The 24,427-nt window shown below is 37.9% G+C and overlaps 2 protein-coding genes across 2 annotated transcripts; one reads left to right on the top strand and one right to left on the bottom strand.

The window, feature by feature from the left end:
* Window positions 1-17,473: 17,473 nt before the first annotated feature.
* LOC125193458 (cyclic nucleotide-gated ion channel 17-like) lies at window positions 17,474-21,333 on the top strand. The gene is made up of 7 exons (XM_048091246.2): window positions 17,474-17,772; window positions 18,107-18,602; window positions 19,279-19,491; window positions 19,573-19,874; window positions 20,011-20,122; window positions 20,232-20,468; window positions 20,548-21,333. Exons 1-7 carry the CDS (start codon window positions 17,744-17,746, stop codon window positions 21,235-21,237), a joined length of 2,079 nt encoding a protein of 692 aa, XP_047947203.2. The 5' UTR covers window positions 17,474-17,743; the 3' UTR covers window positions 21,238-21,333.
* Window positions 21,286-24,362, bottom strand: SCY1 (SECY homolog 1). The gene is made up of 8 exons (XM_048091247.2): window positions 24,079-24,362; window positions 23,433-23,590; window positions 22,949-23,334; window positions 22,522-22,821; window positions 22,353-22,442; window positions 21,970-22,093; window positions 21,726-21,889; window positions 21,286-21,625 (listed from the first exon to the last, which is right to left on the bottom strand). The coding sequence occupies exons 1-8, from the start codon at window positions 24,255-24,257 to the stop codon at window positions 21,401-21,403; spliced, it is 1,626 nt and encodes a 541-aa protein (XP_047947204.2). The 5' UTR covers window positions 24,258-24,362; the 3' UTR covers window positions 21,286-21,400.
* Between the last annotated feature and the right edge of the window lie 65 nt (window positions 24,363-24,427).

Genomic DNA, 24,427 nt, shown 5'->3' with positions numbered 1-24,427 from the left:
TTCCGGCTTTGGAAGAAGACGGGTGTGAGGCGGTGGCGGTGGAGAGAGCCGAGGAACTTGTTCAAGGGCGGAGACTCGATGGGTTTATGGTCAACTTGTTTTTTTCTTTTATGTATTTGATTCTTGTGTTTGGTTTCTGGATGATTGTGGGCGATCGGGGGAGGCTTAATCTACCAGTGTACGGCCTCTTCTTCGTCAACAGTATTTCGATCATGAGGATCTTTGCCGGTGTAATGTACACGGAATACTATTTTCGATGCAGAGAGTACCACGGCGAGGAGATATATTTCCTTCGCACACCCCTTGTAAATCATCTTACTTAACTTTTCAAGTTAATTATTTATGTGTTGGTATTTCAATTGTAAAATTTCTGTTAAAACGGTTGATTACATATAACAGATTTGTTTTTGGATCACCTGGCTGAAAGATTTTAAACTGATTGGAATTATATTGAGATCGCAGTTGACACATCGAAGCATTTAAGGCTTCTGACCCTTGGGTCATTCTGGATTCAGCTCTGACTTGCGTCATTTAGACCATGTTTATCAGCAACCATCCAACCCAACCCAACCATCCACTTTTTCAACATTTAATTCATTTCTATCTCCTCCACATCATCTTCCACATCATCAATATTCATCCAACCCAACCACACCTATTTTCATGGTTTATCAATGACCACCCAACCACACTATTATACATTTATTTTTATATCATTTTTTAAATAAGAATATTATTACATGAATATTTATTATTGCATAATAAAATTATGATTAAACGCAATCAATGACAAACTAAAAATTATAAAGACAAACTTAAAAAAAACATAAATTACAATAATTGAAATACGAAATTGAAAATACATAATTAGTTATCATACATAAGATGAAAACTAGACATTCAATTGGAATTGCCGAATTTCGCCGATATATGCTCAACCAAATCGTTTAGCAGAGCTTTGTGAGCTTCTCTGTTTTGAAGTTGGGCTTTATTTTTCATGTAAGAAGCTAGACTCGCGATCCTATTCGTAGAATATATGAAATCATTATTCGCATCTCCACCTTCATTCTCACGACTACTTCGTCCAAGTCGATCTTGAATAAATTCGGCTGGATCACAATAGTTTGAATACGTGCTTCTTTCATCTTCCACTATCATATTATGCAAGATTATGCAAGCAATCATTATTTTCCCCATAATATCACGATCCCAAATAAGACATGGGCATTTGATAAAAGCAAAACGAGCTTGCAAAACACCAAAAGCTCGCTCAACATCTTTTCGCGCGGACTCTTGATGTCGAGCAAACAACTTGTGCTTCATCGTTTGTGGACTTGGAATAGATTTGACAAATGCCGCCCATTGAGGATATATGCCATCAGTGAGATAATACCCCATATTTTTTTCGTGGCCATTTACTATGTAATTGACCTTCGGTGCTCGACTTTCCAAAATATCATCAAAAACAGGAGATTGATCAAGCACATTAATATCATTTTTCGAACCTGGAGTTCCAAAAAAAGCATGCCAGATCCACAGATCTTGAGATGCTACTGCTTCCAAGATGATTGTCGGACTCCCGCTTCTTCCCGCATATTGTCCAGCCCATGAAGTGGGACAATTTTTCCATTCCCAATGCATGCAGTCAATACTACCCAACATGCCTGGAAACCCACGTTGTTCTCCAATATGCAGAAGTCTTGCCAAGTCTTCTTCGGTGGGCTTTCGCAAGTACTCATCGCCAAAGTTAGAAATTACACCTTCAACGAACTTGATGAGAGATTTGCGAATGAGTTGTGCGCTCATTCTCAAATATTCGTCATGCAAGTCGGCCGCCGTCCCGTAGGCCAACACCCTCATCGCTGCTGTACATTTCTGAATGGCAGACATGCCAAGCCGACCAGTAGCATCACGCTTTTGCATAAAAAAGTTGTCGGTCTCGACGAGCTTGTTCATTATTTTTTCGAACAAAGGTTTTCGCATGCGATACCTTGTTCGGAAAAAATCCGGAGGATAGATTGGATCTTCAGCAAAGTATTGCTCGAAAATAATATCATGACCCTCCTCGCGTTTCCTTTCAATGTATCTCCTTCTAGCTCTAACCGTGTGGGTTGTAGGTTGTGAAGACAGGGTTGTTGGCCAAATAGCTACATCCTGGATTAGTTGATCGAGTTGTTGATTTTGTTCAACAATTTTTTCTTCCCATTCATTGTCTTCGAGAAGATTGAAAGCTTCAAAATTAGAACTTGATGATATTTTTTAGGGAGATTTGACTCAATAATTGTGAGAGGATTTGTGTGTAACTTTCATGAAGCATATAGGTAAATATATGTAGAAGTTATTTGTTGAGCATAGGCTTCCACTACTATCATTTGTGAGCACATGGGTTTTCCTTGGATTTTACCACCACTTGTGATAAAAAAAAAATGACTTGTAATGTAGTCATACTTTGATTTTCGTGATCACATGGGTTTTCTATTGGATTCCACCACCACTTGTGATGGAGAATGACTTGTCATGTAGTCATACTTTGATTTTCATGATCACATGGGTTTCTATTGGATTCCACCACCACTTGTGATGGAGAATGGCTTGTCATGTATCATACTTTGATTTTCGTGATCACATGAGTTTCTATTGGATTCCACCAACACTTGTGAGTGGAAAATGACTTGTCATGCAGTCATACTTTGATTTTCGTGATCACATGGGTTGAGTAATGGATTTCACCATCACTTGTGAGTGGAAAATGTCTTGTCATGTAGGCATACTTCCATTATTCGTGATCACATGAGTTTCTAATGGATTCCACCACCACTTGTGAGTGGAAAATGACTTATCATGTGGGCATACTTCCATTATTGGTGATCACATGGGTTGAGTAATGGCTTTCACCACCACTTGTGAGTGGAAAATGTCTTGTCATGTAGGCATACTTCCATTATCCGTGATCACATGAGTTTCTAATGGGTTCCACCACCACTTGTGAGCACATTTTATCTATTCATGCTTTGATTGAAGGGCTTATCACATAAACTGGAAATTACATAAGCAACCGAAATTAAAGGTTACATACTAAGCAACGGAAATTGGAGATTACATACTAAGCAAGCGCCAAATAAAAGTTACATACTAAGCAACGGAAATTGGAGATTACATACTAAGCAATAGAAGTTGAAAGTTACATACTAAGAAACATACATTGAAAACAGATAAACTACGATCACTTCCCAAACAATTCTGCTATTAGATTGCGTTTCAGCGTTTCTTCTTCTGGAGTTACGTCCCTCCTAGCCATCAGCGGAGTAAGGATAGCTGCCTTGATGTTCCGTTCCTGAATATCACTAGTTGCCTTGATCTTCCGTTCTTGAATATCACATTCCCTTTCACGTGTGACTCTCATTTCACGCAGTGCTGCAGTGAAATCATTAGGAACCGTATATGATGGTGTTGCAACTTCTTTGCCTTTTCTTTTAGCCTTAGCCTTAGCTTTGTCTCTTCCAATAGGACGTTGTAATGTTGAAGAAACACTCCCAGGTGTGGAGTTAATTTGAGGTCCTCCCTCCTCACTAGTCCTCGACCTTTTTGAGCTTCCACGACTTTCTTCAAGGCTGTCGTCATCTGGCTGGTATCGCGATGAACCGGTGCTATTCAACTTCAATTCCCACTTGGGATGGTGTCGCATCACGCTCTCAAACACCTGATGGTGAGTAAATTTACCCTTACCATAGATTTGTTGAGCGGCTTTCTCAATGTCCTCATTAGATTGGCCGCTTGTAGCTCGTTCGTGTGCACGCTTGTATGCAGCAATCCACTTGGAGACATTTGCGTTGAGTCGTCTGTAGCGCTGTCTCAATGACTCCAAACTCCTCTGTGCGCCCATTGTTGGATTTTCTTTTCTTGTTTGTTCATATTGAACAAGAATATTTTCCCATAGATTCGCACTAGTTCGGTTGGTGCCAACACATGCATTTGCGCTGATGAAACACCAAGCAGACATTAGCGCATTGTCTTCTTGCTCATTCCAACCATGTGGAAGCGTTTGAAGCATTCACATTAGTTTCAAATTGGCTAGAATTTGGAAAATGATCAAAGCTAGGGATATAATCTTGGGAAGGATTGAAAGTTTGGGAAGGGTTGAAATTTTGGGTTGAGTAGAAATTTTGAGAATCAGAGAATATCTCATCATCATCCATGATGAACAACAAAGAGGACCAAAAAATAAGAAATTATATCAAAGAAAGGATTATAGAATGAGAAAAGATAAGATTTTTTTTTTCAAAGCTATAGCAAATGTGGTCTCTATTTATAGAGAATGAAAAATTATGAATTTTGATATAATTTTTATAATTATTTAATATTTTATTTTCGAGGTATATTAATTATAGAAAAAAAAAATAACAGCCAATGAGAATGTGCCATTTGGCACAATCTCATTGGCTGAACCATTAATAAATTTGACCAACCAAGAGGTTGGTGGTTGCCATTTGACCAACCATTGTCGAAGAGAGAGAGACCCTTGAATTCATTCTTTATTTTTTTTTAAATGCATGGTGACGTGGCGGTCGACCATGCAATACCGATAAACGTGGTCTTAGCGCCTGACCCAAGTCATCTGGGTTCAGATAGCACTTGATCGTCTATTGTATATTAATTTGATATTGCACACTTTAGGTCAAACCTATACGAATTTGAGTAATTTGAGTTTGGACTCTAATGAGACGTTAAATTAATTAGAATTGGAGTTGAGACCATTAATATATTGGTGGCACCTTCATCTGTTCCCTGTGTAAGATGCTTAATAACCCATTAAATTTCCTAAATGAATGAATTCTGTATATCTCTAGCTAAGATGGCTCTTTTGCAATCTCTTATTACTCGTGTTGATGTAGCTGTTTTTGATGACATTGACACAAGGAAAAAAAAACAAACAAACAGAAACTTGTACCCATCGTTAAATGGAGATGGATCCCCTACTGCCACCACAGCAGAGAGTATTGTGCTCTCACAACTGGATATTTTATTTATAAAATAAAATGTTAAAATATTTATTAAGTTTTTTTTTAAAATGTGCTGTGAGAGCACAACACTCCCTGCTTGGTGGAAGCACAGCTGGAAATCCATTCCCTCGTTAAATTTGTGTCTCTATCATTGATCAGAGAGTGACTCAGAGAGCACTAATATATTGGTGGGCACCTTCATCTATTCTCCTATGTAAGATGTTCACAACCCAATGAATGAATTCTGTGTGCCATCAAGGATATATGTGAGGTCACTAATTGAGACTTTTGTATGAAAGTCGTGGAGTGCACGTAACATTAATCTTACATAATTTAAAATTTTAATATGATAAGACCAAATAAGATTTTGAATCAAACAAGACCGTTCCATAGTAATGGAGGCAAAAATTTTCGGGACGGAAATTAAGAAAAATTGTGTTAGGTGAGTTAAGTAAAGAGAGAATAAAGTGGAAAATGAAAAAGGTAGAGAGATGAAGATAGAAAAAAGTAAGAGAGAGTAAAATAGGTATGGAAAAATGTGTTGACTTTTACTAAAAAGGGAAATGACTCTATTACTATGGAACGGACGGAAACGGAAAAACGCTCCTATTACTATAGGACGGAGGAGTACTATTTGGCAAGTCAAATCGAACTCACACTGAAAAATTAAATTGAACTGCACCACTGATTTTATTTCAACTTTTTAATCAGGTTTAAATTCTCTAATTAAATTAATTTTCAATTCCATATTGAACCGGGAGGAAAATTTCAAAAATACTACACAAAGTTTGTTTTCAAAGAATAATAGTACTATTAGTTTTATATGCATATCAATAACCAGTTTTTCCTCTCCGATTAAAATATTTATTTCTCTTTCTCTCTGCATTTAATAATTACACACACATTTTCTCTCTCTAATTAAACATATTAACTTCTAAATTCTCATGCCGGCTAAAAAATGTATTATTTTAGCCAAAATGGAGAGAGCGGTATTTAACCTCGCTATTAATGTCACATTATTGATCGGTGCGAGTTTTATGAAATTGTTTGACTTTATTGGTAAAAGTGGATAAAAAAAGTTAGTGGTATGTGGATCATACTTTTATATATTTATTTTATAATAAAATGAGAGTGATAATGAGTTAATGAAATATAGGGTTCATTGCCAAAACAGATAAAAGTAAAATGAGACATTTATTGAGTACCGTCCAAATAAGGAAATAGTAGGAGATATTTAATGGAGACCAAATGAAGTATAAACATTAGGACTTCCACATTGCATATAAAGTACTCCATCCGTCCCCCATTATTTTGACACCATTTGACTTGACACGTGTTTTAAGAAATGTAGTGGAAAGTGGATTGAATAAGTTAGTGGAATGTGAGCCCTACTTTTATATATTCATTTTAGAGCATTCCCAATGCTCTCCCTAAAAACTCCCTTATTTCTCCCTAACTCCTGCCACATCAGCGCCATATCAGCACCAAAATTTATCCCCAATTTTTAGCCAACTTTTAGCCAACTGCTCCAATGGTATCTCCCTTATTTCTCCCTTATTTTTCCCTAACTCAACATTTCATTTTTACATGATCACTAATATTGTTTAATTTTCCCTACAAATGTGTTTAACAAATAGATTTATAATGAACAATTCATCGTTGTATTAATCATTGCAAAATATAATACAACGAGAAAAAAAAACTACAAATAAAAAACCATAAAAAACAAAGATTTAAAAAACTAAGAGGGAGGGGCGTCCGGCGGGAGGCCCATCAGGATCTTCGAATTTTGGATGGTCGACCAGAGGGACTGCTTCTCTTCTGGGGTTCCGCCGCCGGTGAAGTACAGCGTGTACAGCTGCGTCAGATTGGCGACATTGGCAGAGAGCGTGGCTTGTTGTATGAACTGGGGTTCCGACTGGGCATCCGACGATGCGCCCTTCCCCTTCCGCCTCCCCTTCGCCTTCTTCGCTCCCATAGGGCGCTCGTGCGGACCATCCCCAGTCAAGTCGATGGGGGACGCGCTCCCCTCGCTCTCCGCACCGCTAAGTCGCGAGCGCACTGATTTTCCGTGCAGCGCGCTGTGCATCCCCGTCCGGAATTTGGGGAGATCCTTCAGCCTATCATAGATGTTCCAATACTTGAAGCCCTTCGACAAGAACTGGCCACTATACCTCTGGATGGCCTCATCTAGGACCATGTGCTCGTTCTGGCCACTCGTCATGTTCGTCATCAAGTTAGAATATATACCGTTGAAATGGCCGCAGTCCCTCATGAGGCGCTCCCAATGCCGGCGGATCACCTCGCTGCCATGGTCCTTCATCGAGGCAGTCTTGTTGCTCGTGTACTTCTCCGCAACCCGCTCCTAGAACATGATCTCAGTCTGGTAGTTGCTGCGCTCCGCGTTCTGCGTCGTGTCCGCCCAGCAGTTGGCTATCAGCTCGGACTCTTCCAGAGTGTAAGTAGTCCTTACCCGCTTCGGCTTCTCATCGGAAGCCGTATCAGTCGCAGGCGTCGACGCCGGCGCCTTCCCCTTCCTGCTCCTGGAAGGCGGCTCGGCGGGCGTTTCTTCCACCTCGTAGTCGTCCGTGCTGAGTGTTGGATCCGTTGTGTATGTCGCGTCCTGAGATCCTTCGTCGTCTGGGGTTGATCCAGGGGTGTCGAACAACGATGTGACTATCTGGGGGCGATACACATCGTCAGCTGGAGAGGGCATGTTGAGAGCAGACTGGAAGTACGGAGAAAGTCTGCGCACCGGAGGAGTCTGCAATGGGGACGGACCTGCATATGGATATTGGCCGGGAGGAGAACCCATCGACAACAACGAGTTCATCCACTGCTGATTTGTTTCATCAGTGGGGTTGGGAATTTGCGGACTCGGCTCTTTGCCCTTACCTTTCCGGGAATTTTTCCTACTTGAACTCATAATTTTGAAAAATGAAGATTGAAGATTGAAGATTGAGATAATGAGATTGAAAAATTGAGAGAATGAAGATTGTGTGTGATGAATGGAGGAGGAGGAGGAATTATATATAGGTTTGGAATTATAGCCGTTGGAAAAAAAAAACGCCGATTTATCGCCGAATCGCGCCTACAGTGGGCGCCGATGATTCGGCGATAACTCGGCGATGCAGCGGGAGTCGGCGTTAATTCTACCGAATTAACGCCGAAAAAACGCCGAAACACTCCCAACGGTCGGCGATATTCGGCGAAAAATCGCCGAGTGTTATCGCCGGACCATTGGAAATGCTCTTATAATAAAATGTGAGTGAAAGGAGTTAGTGGAATGTAGGGTCTATTATCAAAAGTAGTAAAAAGTAAGAGTGTCAATTAATAGGGGACGGAAAAAAAATTGATGTCAATTAATGGGGGACGAAAGTTAGGTTTGGTAAACTGAAAAGCGTCTTTCGCGTACGAATAGAATCTTGCTTGTATACGAAAAACTCTACAATCCACTTTTAACCCGATTCAGTATTATTCGAGCAGTTTCGCACGAATAGAATCACTATTATTATTACATTGTGTTTGCTTGTGCATTTATAAGATGTTTTACAAACATTTTAATGTATAAGAAGTAAACAAAGCCTAAGTCTTTTTCTTAGTAGACCGGTTGTGGGCGTCGTCCACTTTAAGGTAACACGGTCAGTTCTATGCAATGCTTTGCAAAAAAGAAAGAAGAATTTCACAACCTATATAGGCTTTTGCTACCTATCGTGAAAGGTTGCAATGTCAGTCAGCATATTTCTAAGTCTTACTGAAATAAGATGCCATTGGTGTGGTATAGCACTCAACGGATCTAACAAGAAGACGTGTCTTTTTGCTATCTACTGAAAATACTAGGTCTTGATAAAATACTATTTCTTAATCTACATGCATTAGCATTGAGCATACGGTATTGATTATGCACTACTTTGACTTATCAAATGGTGCGAGTTTTTCGCAACCCAATAATCCTGATATATTGGGTAGTGGTGATTGATATCTAGCGGTGCTAGGATTGATATTCTGTTGAATCGTGCGCGAGGTGAGTCTCGGTTGATAATGTCCTCAAGAGGAGCTCGAACAATGTTTTATTATTCGGAAAATTGGTCAGTTGGAGTTTTATTACTCTATAAATAATAAGTAAGTGTTTCTTGCTAAGTCAACTCTTGGAATTTATAAGATGTTAATTAATTAAGTCCATAGCAAACATTAATTAATTAATGGACATTTCTATCTTAAGCACGGGAAATAAATAATATAAATAACGGAAACCCGGATTACTTGTAATTTCGGATTTGGATGGGGAGAGTACAATATTGCTTCTATAGTGGCTGCTCGTAATATTCCAATTAAAGCTTGTATTAAATTATGGGTTCAATTTAATTAGTAAAAAGTAAATTGGGTGAGCCCATATCCAAAACATTCCATAGATCCTTGTCTGGGCCGAAACGAACTTAATATAAATAGGAGAATAAAGGAGACAGAAAATACACACATTATTTTTTTCTTAAAATTTTCGTCCACTCCATCACAGAGAAGGGGACGATTTTTTCTCTCCAGCTCTCCTCCGTGAAATCGACTTTTCTGTCTCTTTTATTTAAGTCCTAGTATCCCGGTGAGATCAGCCCACACTGATATCGGAATACGGTTCGGGAACCAGAGAGAAGATCTGTGGTCTAGTATTGAAGATCATCACGCGGAAAAGGCGCGAGCAATCGACGATTCTTTGGAGAATCAAATCGGTAACTCTAAAATGTAGTATTCATGTTTAGGATTTACTTTCTTTGAGGGTGAATTATTTGCGTTCTAGCATGCAATTAACTGTTTACTATGTTAATTGATTAATCGCATAGTCGGTCAAATAGATCCTTGTCTGATTTATTTATATTGTACAAGTCTTCCCCTGTGCAAGGGGTACCAAACCCCAGCAACGAAAAGAGTTGTCACACCTCAACCCCTCTGACGTCCATATTTGTAATAAACAAATATTCTTTCGGTTCCATAAACAAAATTCATAAAAATAATACAATCTCTACGTTTTCCTTTCACTTACTTTACTCTCCCTCTTTTCATTAACCCACGAAATAACGTATATAATCATACACAATACAAAGCATATATCATAAATAATTTCATTTCCATATGCATATGCCTCTATGATCAATTTATTATTATGTGACAAAGCCTAGTATCTGCCCGGGATTTTCACTATGCCGATATGATTGACCCGTAGGTCCCATTGTGATTTGACCCGAAGGTCCCAATATGATTGACCCGAAGGTCCCATTGTGATTGACCCGAAGGTCCCAATATGATTGACCCGAAGGTCCCATTGTGATTGACCCGAAGGTCCCAATATGATTTGACCCGTAGGTCCCATTGTGATTGACCTGAAGGTCCCAATATGTCCACTGTGATTTCAGATCCAGGGCAAGATTGTCGCAGATCCTCTTTAATTCAATGATTGAAGAAACTCTAATACCATCTAAACTTAATCATAGCACCATTCACATATCTATTGATATCCATGTCATATTCCACAATCGATATTAAATTTAACAACCATATTAGATTCATATCATATAATCCAAATATTCACCCCAAGTCAACACATAGCAATTAACTACGTAGCGCGTGTAAAATTAAAAGTGTGATTTATACACACCTGATCACGATAAATGGTAATCCAATCTAGCCTCTGATTCTATTTTCTGATCTACAACTATGTAGTATATACATGAAGGTTGCCCTCGCTTATTTTTCTTCAGGTTCACTTCTCCACCCGAAAATAGTCTAAAACAAATACCACCTATTTATCTAACTATATTTCTCCCATCCCCCCTCTCACTCTCTAATGTCAGCGTGAATTTATATTTTTTCTATCTCTCTCTTTTTAATGATTTATTCTATATAATTAATGTATAGGCCAGCCTTGTCGACTAAGCTACTAATGTAGTTTACACATGTCATTTCTTTAAAATATAATGTTCCATGCATGCACTCACACACGTCACCATTATTTTTCCAAATAATTTCTTATTTAAGAAAATAAGTTATTTTCACAATATATATCTACTTATGTCACAGTCATAGTATACACGTATATGTATGCATAATAATATTGAACTAATATATTTTATTACTTCAATTAATTTATAAGATTACATATATATGGTATGTGTCACACACACACACACATATAGATTTAACTATATTTTACCACAATCACCCCTTATTAAGTATTATCCTCTATGATATATTTTTAATATATTCATTATGAAAATAACAACATAAAACGCAAAAATATTAATGACACATTTTAGGTTAGGGATGTTACAAGAGTAGATAAAAGAAATAGTGGGATTTATTATTCACTTTTGGCAATAATATATTACTCCATTTGTCCCGCTTTAGGAATCCCATTTGATCAATTTCGGACGTCCCAGTTTAGAAATCCCGATTGGGATAAACTAATAAAAATTGCCTACAAATTAAGTAAAAAAATGTTCAAAGTGGGTCTCGACATCACTACAACATTTATTTATTACACACTCAACTAAAAGTGGGTCCCAACATTCACTACAACATTTATTTATTACACACTCAGACACTTTCTTAAAACATGTGTCCGACTCAACCGGGACTCCTAAAGCAGGACGGTGGGAGCTACAATTAGTACTCCCTCTATTCCCTCATAGTTTAGGTGAAACTTTTCGTTACGAAGTTTAAGAAAGAGATGTTTAGCGTGTTAAGTAGATAGATCTCTAAAAGTATGAGAGAGAAAAAAAAAGTAAAAAAGAATAGAGTAGAAAGTGAATAAAGTAGAGAGAGTAAAAGTAAGAGAAAGTACAGTAAGAGTGAGAAAAAGTATTAATTAGTACAAATATATATATGAAAATGGCTCAACTATGAGAGAACTTTCCAAAATGAAAAAAATGACTAACGGTGAGAGAAGTGAGGGAGTATATGGGAACGCTTCATCCATTTTATCAGTCAATGAGCATGAATATTTTTATTATATTATACTTTGCTTGTTCATTTATAATATTTTCTCCTATCCCGTAAAAGATGTCATACTTTACTCTTTAGTTTGTCCGACAAAAGATGTCACGTTTCTTTTTTTGTAAAAAGTTCACTCTCACATTAATATAAATATTCTCTTCACTAACACATAAAACAATATCTCTTAAAATCCCGTGTCATTATCCAAGTGCGTAATATTTTATGCGATGAAGGGACTATCCGACTATATTATACTCTCTCTGTCCGTATATAGGAGTCTCGTTTTTTTCATTTTAGTCCGCTCACGAATAGGAGTCTCGGTTCACTTTTACTATAAATGGTAATATGGTCTTACCTTCAACTAACTCATTCCACTTACATTTCTAGGCCTATCAAATCCGAAATTTTTGGATACCCGATCCCGAAATTTCTAAAAACCAATACTCGATACCCGATCCGAATTTAATTTTGGGTACCCAGATACCCGACTCGGGTATCCAGTCCCGATTGTGATTTGATTTTTTAAAAAAAGAATTAATTACAAACCTTTAGAATATATTTAATACTATTAAGTACTCCCTCCTTCTACGATTAAGAGTCACATTTTTAAATGGCGCGGGTTTTAAGAAATGTAAAGAAAAGTGGGTGAAAGAAAGTTAGTGGAATAGGGGTCTCACTTGTATATATTAGTTTTAAATGATATGTGAGTGGAATGTGGGGTCTCTTTACCATTTATGATAATTATGAACCGGGACTCTTATTCGTGGATGAACCAAAAATGAAAAAACGGGCTCTTATTCGTGGACGAAGGGAGTATTATTTAGTTCTAATTATCATGACACCATTTTTCTTTTTCTTTAGTGTTTCAGAATCAAGACACCGTTTTTTATTTTCTGTTTTGGAATCAAAATCATATTTTCTTGTGATCAAGACACCATTTTTCTTTTTGTGTTTTAGAATCAAGGCTTATGTTTTAGTTAAGGCTTAGAATTATAAACTCAATATTGTAATTTCAAGGCATTAAATTTTTCCTTTAAATAGAATCCAAGAAACCCAATTCAAATTAGGTGGAGGTGGTAGCAACTTTAATTTGATATGGGGATTTATGCAATGTCAATAATTGAGGCAGTGACGGGACTACTATTCCGGCGTCATCGGTGGCTTTGGCAGTTGCATATGGCGGAAGAAAGGGTGGCAGTAGCTGGGCAGTAGAGGGCGGCGGCTGAGAGGAGAGCACGCGACGCTGGGAGAGGAGACGCCGCGGCGGCGGAGGGAGGCGCAACCGAGAGAGCATAGCTGGAGAGGTGAGGGAGGCGCTATGAATTTTGGGGTATACGATCCTAAGTCACTAATAGCCAATTGCACTAACTATGAAGAAAGAAAATTATATTTAATTAGAATAAAAATATAATTTATTAATTCTTTTTAAAAAAATCAGATAATTCGCGTATATCCGATCGGGTATCGGGTTATCCGATACCCGACAATCCAAAATTCTCACTACCCGATCCCTAACTGAAACCCGAAAAATTGGGTTTCAGGTATCCAATTACCTGATTTTTTCGGGTTTGGATAACGGGTATCCAATACCCTATATCCATTTTTAATTTAAAATTAATATAGTACATGTGGGACCAATATTCTGTTGGGACTACCGCAGCGGAAGACACGGAAACCAAACAGGTCCTAGACCGGATCTATTTAGGTGATTATGCATTCGACTCCAATTTCATGCAATAAACATAGATCTATAGATATAACATCAAATAAACACATAATCATGCATATTCGATGTAGATTCGATTATTACCTCATCTTGATCCATCATAGGATCGAAGTTGCTAGCTGCACCACCCGGAGATCCTTGGTTTATCGACCGTGAATCTTCCAACCTATTCCCGTGTCCTTGATTCTCCATCCGTGTAGGCGGATCTCGAAGAACCAAATAAAAGTGATATGAGATCTAGGGAAAACCAACACGAACACGAAATTGTCTTGATCTAATCCTATGAATTAGGATAGAACAAGAACAAAAACCAAAACCGTAATCTCCCTCGTGCAAAGGCACGAAAACCGAGGCAAGAAGGGAGAGAGAGAGCGCCGGTTATGGCGGCTAGGGTTAGGGTTTGTGATGTGTGGAGTGCTTACTAGGGTTTCCCATCTCTACACTATTTATAAGCATGGACTTGTTGGGGGGCTAGGATGGGGATCCATGGAATGACTTAAGTGTTGGGCTCACCCATTAGATAAATTACTAATTAAATCAAAAGACCCATAATTTAATATATTATCAGTGGAATATTATTTTGTTCCACTAAAGAATAATATTGCACTCCCACTTAAATCATCAAATTACAAATAACTTGGGTCCATTTTATTTTATAATATTTCCCGCGTTTAAGATTATCTTGATCCATCAATTTAATTCTTTTGTCTGCTATGTGACTAGAATTAAATTAATTCTCCAAAGAGTTTTTCTAGTTTGAAACTTTATTTATTATTCGTGGAATAAATTCCAACTGCGCAGATTTCTGAATAATAAATTCCTCTTTCAAACACCTCATCGGGGATCACCCTTTTAGGGATTTAATCATACCGCACTGGGCACGCGAATTCTATGAAATAATATTCTAATACCTTCATGTTATTCAATTACTACCACCCAAGATATCATGAACTTGAGTTACGTACAAACTCCCACATATTGATAAGTTAAAGTGGCGTTTGATTGAATAAACAATATTGATATTAATATCATAGACTAGAAAATACTAAACTTTCTGAAATATATTCTTTCAGTAGATAGCAATAAAGAATACATTTCGGATTAGATCCTTTCAGTGCTTTACCACACCGGTGTTACTAATCTCTTCTTAGGTAAGAGAGAATTATCACAAACACCGCAACCGTACCAATAGGTAGCCAAAGCCTATCTAGGTTGTGAATACGTTTTTCTTCTTACTAGATCTGGCCAAGTCCCCTACTGGAAAACTCATGAGGAGATTCATTGAATTTCCCTACTTGACCTTCTTAGTAAAAAGTCTTAGACTTGTTTATTATATTTCAATAATAAACCATTATATTATATTATTTATTCTCATAAATAGGTAAACAAGTGGACGTGGCGTTTCTCGTATACATGCACAAGCTGACTGTACAAAGGCATGTACGCTCGAAGCATCTTTTAGTATACAAACCCCAACATATTCCACTTAGGCCTGTCAAATTGGGTACCCGTGGATACCCGATGCAAAAATTTCGGGTACCCGATCCCGAAATTCCCTAAAACTAATATCCAATACCCGATCCGAATCTGATTTCGGGTACCCAATTACCCGATTCGGGTATCCACTATCCAGTCCCAATTGTGATTTTGATTTTTTTTAAAAAAATTAAGCACAAACTTTTAGAAATGCAATAATTCAAATTTAATACACAAACTTGAAATAGTATATAAGAGAAATAACTACGAACTTTGAAAATACAAAATTTATAAGTAGAGGGCGACAGTAGCTGCGCAGTAGAGGGCGGCGGCCGAGAGGAGAGCACACGACGTTGGGAGGGGAGACGGCACCACGGCAGCAAGTGATGGCGGAGGGAGGCAGTATATATGAATTGTGGGGTATTACCTAACTCCCTAAGTCACTGACGGTATGAATTGTGGGGTATTACCTAACTCCCTAAGTCACTGACTATTAACTAAAATGAAATCATTTAAGCAAAATTATATTTAATTACATAAATTTTTAAAAATCAGAATAAATACACAATTTTTTAATATTTTTACAAAAATTCGGATAATTCGGGTATCGGGTTACTCGATACTCGATAATTCAAATCCAAATCCGATCCCGATCCGAAACCCGAAAAGGTATCCAATTATCCGAAATTTTCGGGTTCAGATATCGGGTATTCAATACCCGATACCCATTTAGACAGGCCTAATTCCACTAATTTTTTTCACTTACTTTTCTTAATAATTATTAAAACCCATACCGAAAAGAAATGAGACTCCTAATAGCAGACGGATGAAGTAATGTTTAATGTCTGAAAGTAAAAAAACCTGAATCTTTGGCACTGTAGATTACTCCCTCCGTCCACAAACAATAGATCACTTTTATCATTTTGGGACGTCCACAAAAAATAGATCACTTTCTTAAAATGGAAAGTTTATCTCTCATACTTTTCCCACTTTTTCTTCCCTCTCTCATACTTTACTCACTTTTTCTCCTTATCTCTCTTACTTTACCTACTTTTTTCCCCCTCTCTCTTACGTTACCAATTCTACATTAAAACCCGGGCCATACGCAAAGTGATCTATTTTTTGTGGATGGAGGGAGTAATTAATAGAAACAAGTTATCACAGTAGGCGGCGATCAGCCTATGCCTTGTGAAAGTAAATATTGATTATACAAATATAAATATGTACTCCTTCTGTTTTATAGTAGTAGAGTTATTTTGTTATTTTACTACGTTCCATAATAGTTGAGTCATTTTCTTTTTAGTAAAAGTCAACACGGTCTCACTTAATTTACTCTCTCTTACTTTATTCTCTCTTCATCTCTTTACTTTTTTCATTTCGTACTTTATTTTTCCTATACTTAACTACTCGCTTAACACAAATTTTCTTAATCTCCGTGTCGGAAAGAAATATATCCACTACTATAGAACGAAGGGCGTACTATAATTTTGAATTAATATATTAAAAATTTAATTATAGAGCTTAATATCCATATAGTATATTGTGTATACTATATTGATAAAGTAAAAGAGAATGAGAAAAAAATTTAGTAAAGCATGAGAGATGAAAATAAAATGTAAAAGCAAACACACTTAATTGAGAGTATTCCTTTTAGGATTGTCACGGCCTAGGTGGGGCAATTTCCTTTTTAAGAATAAACTTCTTCATTCTCTCTAACTTTATTTTCTTTATCTCTCTTATTTTATTTTCTCTTATTTTATTTTCACCCTATTTTATAATTTACAACTAATTCATTAAACACTATTCCATTCACTCACAAAAAATAATTATATTTGTGAACGATACTGATTTTAATGAAGAAATTGGTAAATAAGAGAGAGATAATGAGATAAAAATAAATAAAGTAAAAGAGATATTAGAAAATTTGGGTAAAATATGATAGAGAAGAAAAAATGGATAGAGTATAAAAGGTTAACTTTCCATTTTTATAAAGAGACTATTTTTTATGAACATCACAAAAATAAGATTAATTTTTATGAAAAAAAATATTATTTATATTAATATGCCAAAATAAAAGCATCTCCTTTAGATTGACCGTAATTGATAAAACAAATACAAACGTTGAAAATGTTTATGGGCAAAAGTTTGATACCCTTAATTACAGGCGTGAAAGATCACATTTTTCTTTATTAAAAATACCAAATAAATATATAATGATTTGCTTTGACTACTCTATAAATGAGTCGCAAGACTAGAAACAGTAGAGACTTATTGCAAATACAATTAGCTTAATTAACACCTTTTGAATCAGAATATGAATATTTGTTCAAAATCCAAGAACCAATCGAACACACATCCCTGTGCACTCACAATTCTTTACTCTTTCTTTTTTTGATTTTTAGCAAACCCCTCTGTCAGTTGTCAGATTTAATAACATGATCAAGAATGTTTTACTCTCTTCATCGTCATTAACAAGTTAATTATGTTTCTTTTGTGGCTGCTATATTTACTCTTGGATTTCCATTTCTAGAGAGGGGGCGCCTAATGCCTTTTGAAGATGGAGATGAGGAGCGAGAAGAATGTGAGGTATGTAAACTGCCTTTTATCTTGTTGGGTTCCTAAAATTGCTCTCTATCTTTATAGAACTGAGTAAAGTGGGAAAGAATGATGTAAAAATTTAACTGGTTTTCTCAATAAAGATCGGATTTTTCTCAGTTATGCTGAAAGAATGATGTAAAAATTTGACTGATTTTCTCAATAAAGATCGATTTTTATCAGTTATGCTTAGTGGAGGTCAGTTCTGTGTTAATAAAAACATAATGCTTGGGAGAATTTGTTGGACTTCACTAACCTTCAACAATCTTGAATCACTTGAATTGGGGATTTACTAATATTGTGTTGAGTTGTCTCAAAATTCTAGGTTTTCTTCTGAGGGGAAGCAGCAAAACAAATTGACATCTACAGTTTTGAATTCTGATAGAAAATGCAAGATAATTAAGTCCCTCAACTTTGGTGGTGCCAAGGTTTTTCCTGAGCAGCAGGAGCCATGCCACAAGCATATACTCGACCCTGGTAGTGATATTGTGCTCAACTGGAACAGGGCATTCATAGTTTCTTGCCTATTGGCGCTTTTCGTCGATCCGCTATATTTTTACCTGCCTAGTATAGGAGGGAGTAAGGGTTCGTGGTGTGCGAAAACGGATGTCAAGTTGCGGATTGTCGTAACCTTTTTCCGCACCATTGCCGATCTTTTCTATCTCTTGCACGTGGTGATTAAGTTTAGGACGGCATATGTGGCTCCCAGTTCACGAGTGTTTGGTAGGGGTGAACTTGTGATGGATCCTAAGAAAATTGCCCGGAGATATCTAAGATCTGACTTCTTCATTGATCTAGTAGCAACTTTGCCTCTGCCTCAGGTATTTCTTGTGACTGATTGTATTTTCAGTTCGTATGCCGGGTTATCGAGCTTGCAGTATGATTCTCTTTGACTATTTTTGCTCCTTAGGTCTAAACATTCTGTTTCTCCAAGTGATAAATAGGTTGATGTAATATGCTAGTTACTCTCGGTTTCTGCTAAGGCACATTGTTATTTGGAACAACGTATGTAAGGAAATATCGCCTGGTATGTTGTTGTAGCTAAAATGAAACCAATTTCGAGATATTGCTTACTGAGACTTCATACAAGTGTAACCTTGACTTGAATGAAAAGGTGAAAGATGTGCTATAGATTTTTGGTGTTTGTGGAATTCTAGTCTAGTTAGAGTCTGTAGAACCTAGTAGATTTTCGGAGAAATGGATAGTGTGGTGAACGATGAATCGAGGAAGATGGATAGTATAGTTATATTCTGATTGTAAAACTATACGAGTAGTAGAACCTAGTAGATTTTGGTCCTGTGTATATTGTCCAAGGCTCGATACCATAAGCCGTTGCCTTATTATGTTTTTGTTTCTTCACGTGCTTCTTATGAACCACAAAGCTGGCATTGTTTGTTATTACAGTATGCTTATCTGTTTATATCCATTTCTTCAAGTCCGTGTGATTCCGGTTTTGTTTCTTGCATTCTAATGACTGTTTGGGCTTATATGGTACAGATGGTCATCTGGTTCATCATACCGGCTACAAGAAACAACAAATCAAACCATAACAACAATGCTCTTGCTCTGATTGTACTGTTACAGTATATACCAAGGTTATACCTCATTTTCCCATTGAGTTCTCAAATAATAAAAGCAACAGGAGTGGTGACCAAAACTGCGTGGGCAGGGGCTGCTTACAATTTGATACTCTACATGCTGGCAAGCCATGTATGTAAGCACGTGGCGCTGTTATTGTTTTTGCCTAATGCAGTTGTTCAACTGTCAACTGATTGTATTTTGTTGTCATAGGTCCTAGGCGCGGCCTGGTATGTACTGTCGGTTGACAGGTACTTGTCTTGCTGGAAATCAGTATGCAAGAGAGAAGAAAGCCCTACAAAATGTTCTCTCTCGTATTTGAACTGCGACGCTGCTGATATTTTGGAGCGTAATATTTGGATTAATGGCACCAAGGTGTTCCAAAGTTGTGATCCTGACCAGGAGATTAACTTCAAATTCGGGATTTTTGAGAAAGCTGTAATGAAACAGGTCGTATCTTCTAGCTTTGTCCGAAGATACTTCTACTGCTTATGGTGGGGCTTGCAGAACTTAAGGTACTATTATTATTTCGTTTACTGCTTTCCTCAATGTTAATCAAGAACTTGTATATACTTCGCTATTCAGCTGCTCGTTGATCCTTCCTCGCCAACTGACTGCTAACTTCTTCTTGTGTTCGTTTATATTACTCAGTTCATATGGGCAGAATTTGTCGACCAGCACGTACATTGGAGAAACATCATTTGCCATTCTCATTGCTATATTGGGTCTTGTTCTGTTTGCACATCTTATTGGAAATATGCAGGCAAGTGAATTGATCCATTTTCTATTTTAGTTGCTGGAGTAATCCTATCTGTATTTGTCTCTTTTTTGGGTTGTGGCTTTAATTGTATGATTTCTATTTCTACTTGCAGACTTACTTGCAGTCATTAACGGTTAGGCTCGAGGAATGGAGACTCAAAAGACGAGACACTGAGGAATGGATGCGGCACAGACAGCTTCCTGAAGATTTGAGGAAACGTGTTAGGCGCTATGTTCAATACAAGTGGCTTGCAACCCGAGGAGTGGATGAAGAAGCTATTCTCCATGGGTTGCCCGTTGATCTGAGCCGTGACATACAGCGCCACCTATGCTTGGACCTTGTCCGACGAGTATGATCCTCCATCACTGTACTAATTTTACTAGGATTGCATCTATAGCTGAGAGTGATCTTTCCTCATGTTTTTGCAGGTTCCTTTTTTCTCCCAGATGGATGATCAGTTACTCGATGCTATATGTGAACGATTGGTTTCTTCGTTGAGTACGGAGGGAACTTACATTGTTCGTGAGGGCGACCCTGTGTTGGAGATGCTCTTCATCATCAGAGGACGACTTGAGAGTTCAACTACAAACGGAGGTCGGACTGGTTTCTTCAACTCCATCACCCTGAGACCTGGAGATTTCTGCGGGGAGGAGCTCCTAGCCTGGGCTCTGCTCCCGAAATCAGCTCTCAACTTGCCTTCTTCTACAAGGACGGTTATCGCCCTTGTTGAAGTCGAGGCTTTTGTGTTGCGAGCGGAAGATCTCAAGTTCGTCGCTAATCAGTTCCGGCGCCTACACAGTAAGAAACTGCAGCACACATTCCGCTTCTATTCTCATCACTGGAGGACTTGGGCTGCGTGCTTCATACAAGCTGCGTGGCGGAGATTCAAAAGGAGAAAGATGGCTAAGGATCTTGCCAGAATGGAGTCGTTTGCAATGGAAGGCAGCGATTCTTCAGCTGCTACAACGACGACCCCCTCGACAATCAGCTCAAATCTTGGAGTGACGATACTAGCTTCAAGATTTGCTGCAAACACCAGAAAGAAGATTAAACATGTACATTTGCCTAAACTCCCAAAACCTGAGGAGCCCGACTTCTCTGCTGAGCCAGACGATTAGTCTAGTCGATGCATACAAAAGATTACTACTTTCTCTGCAGTTTCATCATTGAATGTAGAAATATTTGATAATATATAATCGGAAATGGTTATTACACGATGTCTTGTTAATCAGTGAACCTCGAACAAGGCTTCATGCACCAATTACAAGTAGCGTGTGTGTCTCAATACTTTTCGTTGTCGTAGAATTCTATGGTCTTGTACTTCTGGGAAATGATCTCGGCCTCGACCTTTCTTGCTGTATCAGTGGCGCAACCAACGAGAATGAGGACAGACGTGCCCGCAAATCCCCTAAAAGCTGTAAGATGTGTTGCTTGCTCAATGACAGCAGGACCAGCAGCAAGAATAGCCAAGAATACAGAACCCAGAACTGATATTCTGCTCAGTACCTACAAATCCAACCCGAACATAGAAGCAACAAAACGCATTCAACGACTTGTGCATAATGGAGTTATAAATAATATATGGGTGAGGGAGGGAGGCCGTTACCGTTTTGATGAAAAGAGCAGTACTTTTTCCAGGTCGGATAAGCGGGATTGAAGCACCTTGCCTCTTCAGCTGTTCACTGACATCGTCGGGGTCCAGTTGCAGGAAGGTGTAGTAGTAATTAAAGAATGCTATTAACAAAATGTTTGTTGGCAAGTACAGAGAACCTGAATCATAAAAATATCACACATTTTGGGCAGATTCTTTAATAAAAACCAATATGAAACTTAATTGATTTACGACGTACCCCCAGGGTTCAAACCTACAGCAGCCTTCTTTAGAAAATTCAGACCCGTAAATCGTGCTATAGTTCCTGGAAGAGCCAAGGACGAAGTAGAGAAGATGATGGGCATCACTCCTGAACTATTCACCTGTTCATCTTAAGCTATTGGTATAAAATTATTACGATGCATAGAGCAAATCTTATACTACGAAATTTCCTTGCTGGCGTTATGTAAAAGTTGAAAATGGAACTGGCAATCAAAAGAGACATAAATAGATGAATGTTTTGCTGAGCTTATTTCTGAACAGACTCGTTTCCGCATTTTCACAACAGAGGCGGGATTTAATGGCAATTCTTAGAGTGAATATATGCAACAAGCACAGTTAATATCAGAAACATGTAGTGACCTTAAAGGGTAAGTAAGCAGACTTTTGAAGTCCTCCGGCTCCGCTTGTATATCTTGAGGCATAATTAATTGGGATTTTCCTCTCTGCTTCCTGAAACATGAAAAACCACTCCACTGAATCCAATGAGTAGTAGCATTTCAACAACTTGAATAGCAAAGATAAATTGTACCTGCACATATACAATGCTAAGGACCAGCAAGGAGAAAGAGACAATGATGCCAACTAGTCCAGCATAGTTACCGTCTTTAAATGCTTCCGCAACTGTCCTCCCAAACGATGCCGGTAAATAGGATATGATATTTGTGAAGATCAATAGTGATGTACCATTTCCAAGTTTTAAATCGGTAATTCTTTCCCCAATATAGGTTGTCAACACCGAGCCTAGAGTCAGCATAATAATGGACGAGAGAGCCCACTCGGTGCTGAAGTCATTGACATATGGTCGAAGATACAACACTTGTCCAATCGCCTGCCAAGCAAATTAAATTTTTACAGAAAACACAAAAGCAAATGGTGACAAGGTTGATAATGCCAGGAGAATGATGCTATCCCGGCATGACACTGTATGCAAGCCTCTATATTGTCCATTCATTTACCTGCACAACTGCAAAGCCAACAGATGCATATCGAGTATACTGCAGCACCTTCTTTCTTCCAGCCTCACCTTCTCGCTTCTGAAGTTCTTGCAATTTGGGATAGATTTGAGTGAGAAGCTGAAAAACAATCTGCGCATTGATAAAGGGCACAATGCCAAGGGAGCCTATTCCAAGCCGACCAATACCCCCTCCAGAAAATGAATCTAGAGTGCCTAAGAGGCTATTCTGGTCGAGATTACCAACAAAAGCTTCCCGATTGACTCCACCAAGAGGTATGTATATACCAAGTCGCGATAGAGCAAGAAAGCCTAAAAGCTTGAGAAATTTTCCAGGAAGTGGACCCTTGAAGAAATCCCCAACATCAATTCTAGTATCTTCGATAGCAGCTGGAAAATGTCAAAGAATCCTAAGCAATGGCCAAGAGCAGCAAGTAAAGATTTATATAGGACATAAAATCTGAAAACAGATATGCTACTAAAGAAACCTGCCACTCCTCTTGCAGATGATGCTTTCTCTTTTCGTGTGCCTGAGTTGCCCTCAGAAATTTGAGAAAATACTTCTACAACACTTTCCCAAGCAGTTTTTATAGCTGAGAATCCACCTGGATCGATACCCAGTGGATCAAAAGACGAACTCTCACAACTGGGAGAAGTTTAAATCACAACAAATATGTCAATACACTAGGGCATTTTTGATGCAGTTAAAGCCTTAAATGCTAGTTACTTCAAAGACATGTAAAAAGCAACATCTCCAAACCTATCCATCTCTGAAATAGGTCATTAAGCAGACAAATTGCTACAAGTTTGATTAAAAAGCCATTATCTAAGCAATTTGGAGAACTATTTTAATTTTAATCATCCTAAAAGCACATAACTCACACCAGGAACTCAAATAACACAAACAATTAATACATTATCAGTACTGTGAAATCTAATTATAGAATATGCATAATGTAATGAATAATAACTTTATCAACGTGAGCAATTTCCAGAGATAAATATTATAGACATCGATTCAAAAACAGGCAAAAATTGCAGGATTAATTAAAGTTCAAATTGGGAAATTGAACACGAAGAAAGCGTGAAGGAAAACCCTTTCCGCTAAAAATAGGGGATTCATAAACGTTTAACCTTTGATTGTTGTTGCTGGTGGAGGTGTTCTTGTGGATAGTGAGAGTTGCTCTGCAAATGGATTTGTAGACATAATTGTGCGGCTTTGCAGAAAAAGAAGGTTTCTTGGATACTGAATTGTGATTTGGAAATGTGGTGGAGCACAAACAGGAAGAGATTTGTCTCACTGTTATCAACATTATCTTCTCCTTAGCTTCTCTGAACAAAAGTCACACTCTGGATTTGGATGAGTTTGGATTTGCAGTCACTAGTTTTCTTCCATTGAAATTTGAAACCCAAGCCAAAAATGTATTTTTAAGTTAAATATTTTCAATTTTATTGCCCTCTTTAGTCGGTCACATTTTTTCAT

The sequence above is a fragment of the Salvia hispanica genome, chromosome 4, assembly GCF_029641045.1.
Source record: "Salvia hispanica isolate PSC_SH4W2 chromosome 4, Shi_PSC_v1, whole genome shotgun sequence".
Taxonomy (NCBI): domain Eukaryota; kingdom Viridiplantae; phylum Streptophyta; class Magnoliopsida; order Lamiales; family Lamiaceae; genus Salvia; species Salvia hispanica.
Note: the sequence above shows the minus strand (reverse complement) of the source record. Positions and strands in the feature narration are given on the sequence as shown.

Excerpts from the sequence above, each read along its gene's own strand:
- LOC125193458 (XM_048091246.2), top strand. The coding sequence starts at position 17,744 with ATGGAGATGAGGAGCGAGAAGAATGTGAG. Across the intron at positions 20,123-20,231 it reads ATCTTATTGGAAATATGCAG|ACTTACTTGCAGTCATTAAC; the intron begins GCAAGTGAATTG and ends TTCTACTTGCAG. Across the intron at positions 20,469-20,547 it reads GCTTGGACCTTGTCCGACGA|GTTCCTTTTTTCTCCCAGAT; the intron begins GTATGATCCTCC and ends ATGTTTTTGCAG.
- SCY1 (XM_048091247.2), bottom strand. The coding sequence starts at position 24,257 with ATGTTGATAACAGTGAGACAAATCTCTTCCTGTTTGTGCTCCACCACA. Across the intron at positions 22,094-22,352 it reads CTGCTTACTTACCCTTTAAG|GTGAATAGTTCAGGAGTGAT; the intron begins GTCACTACATGT and ends TAAGATGAACAG. Across the intron at positions 21,626-21,725 it reads CTGCTCTTTTCATCAAAACG|GTACTGAGCAGAATATCAGT; the intron begins GTAACGGCCTCC and ends TTGGATTTGTAG.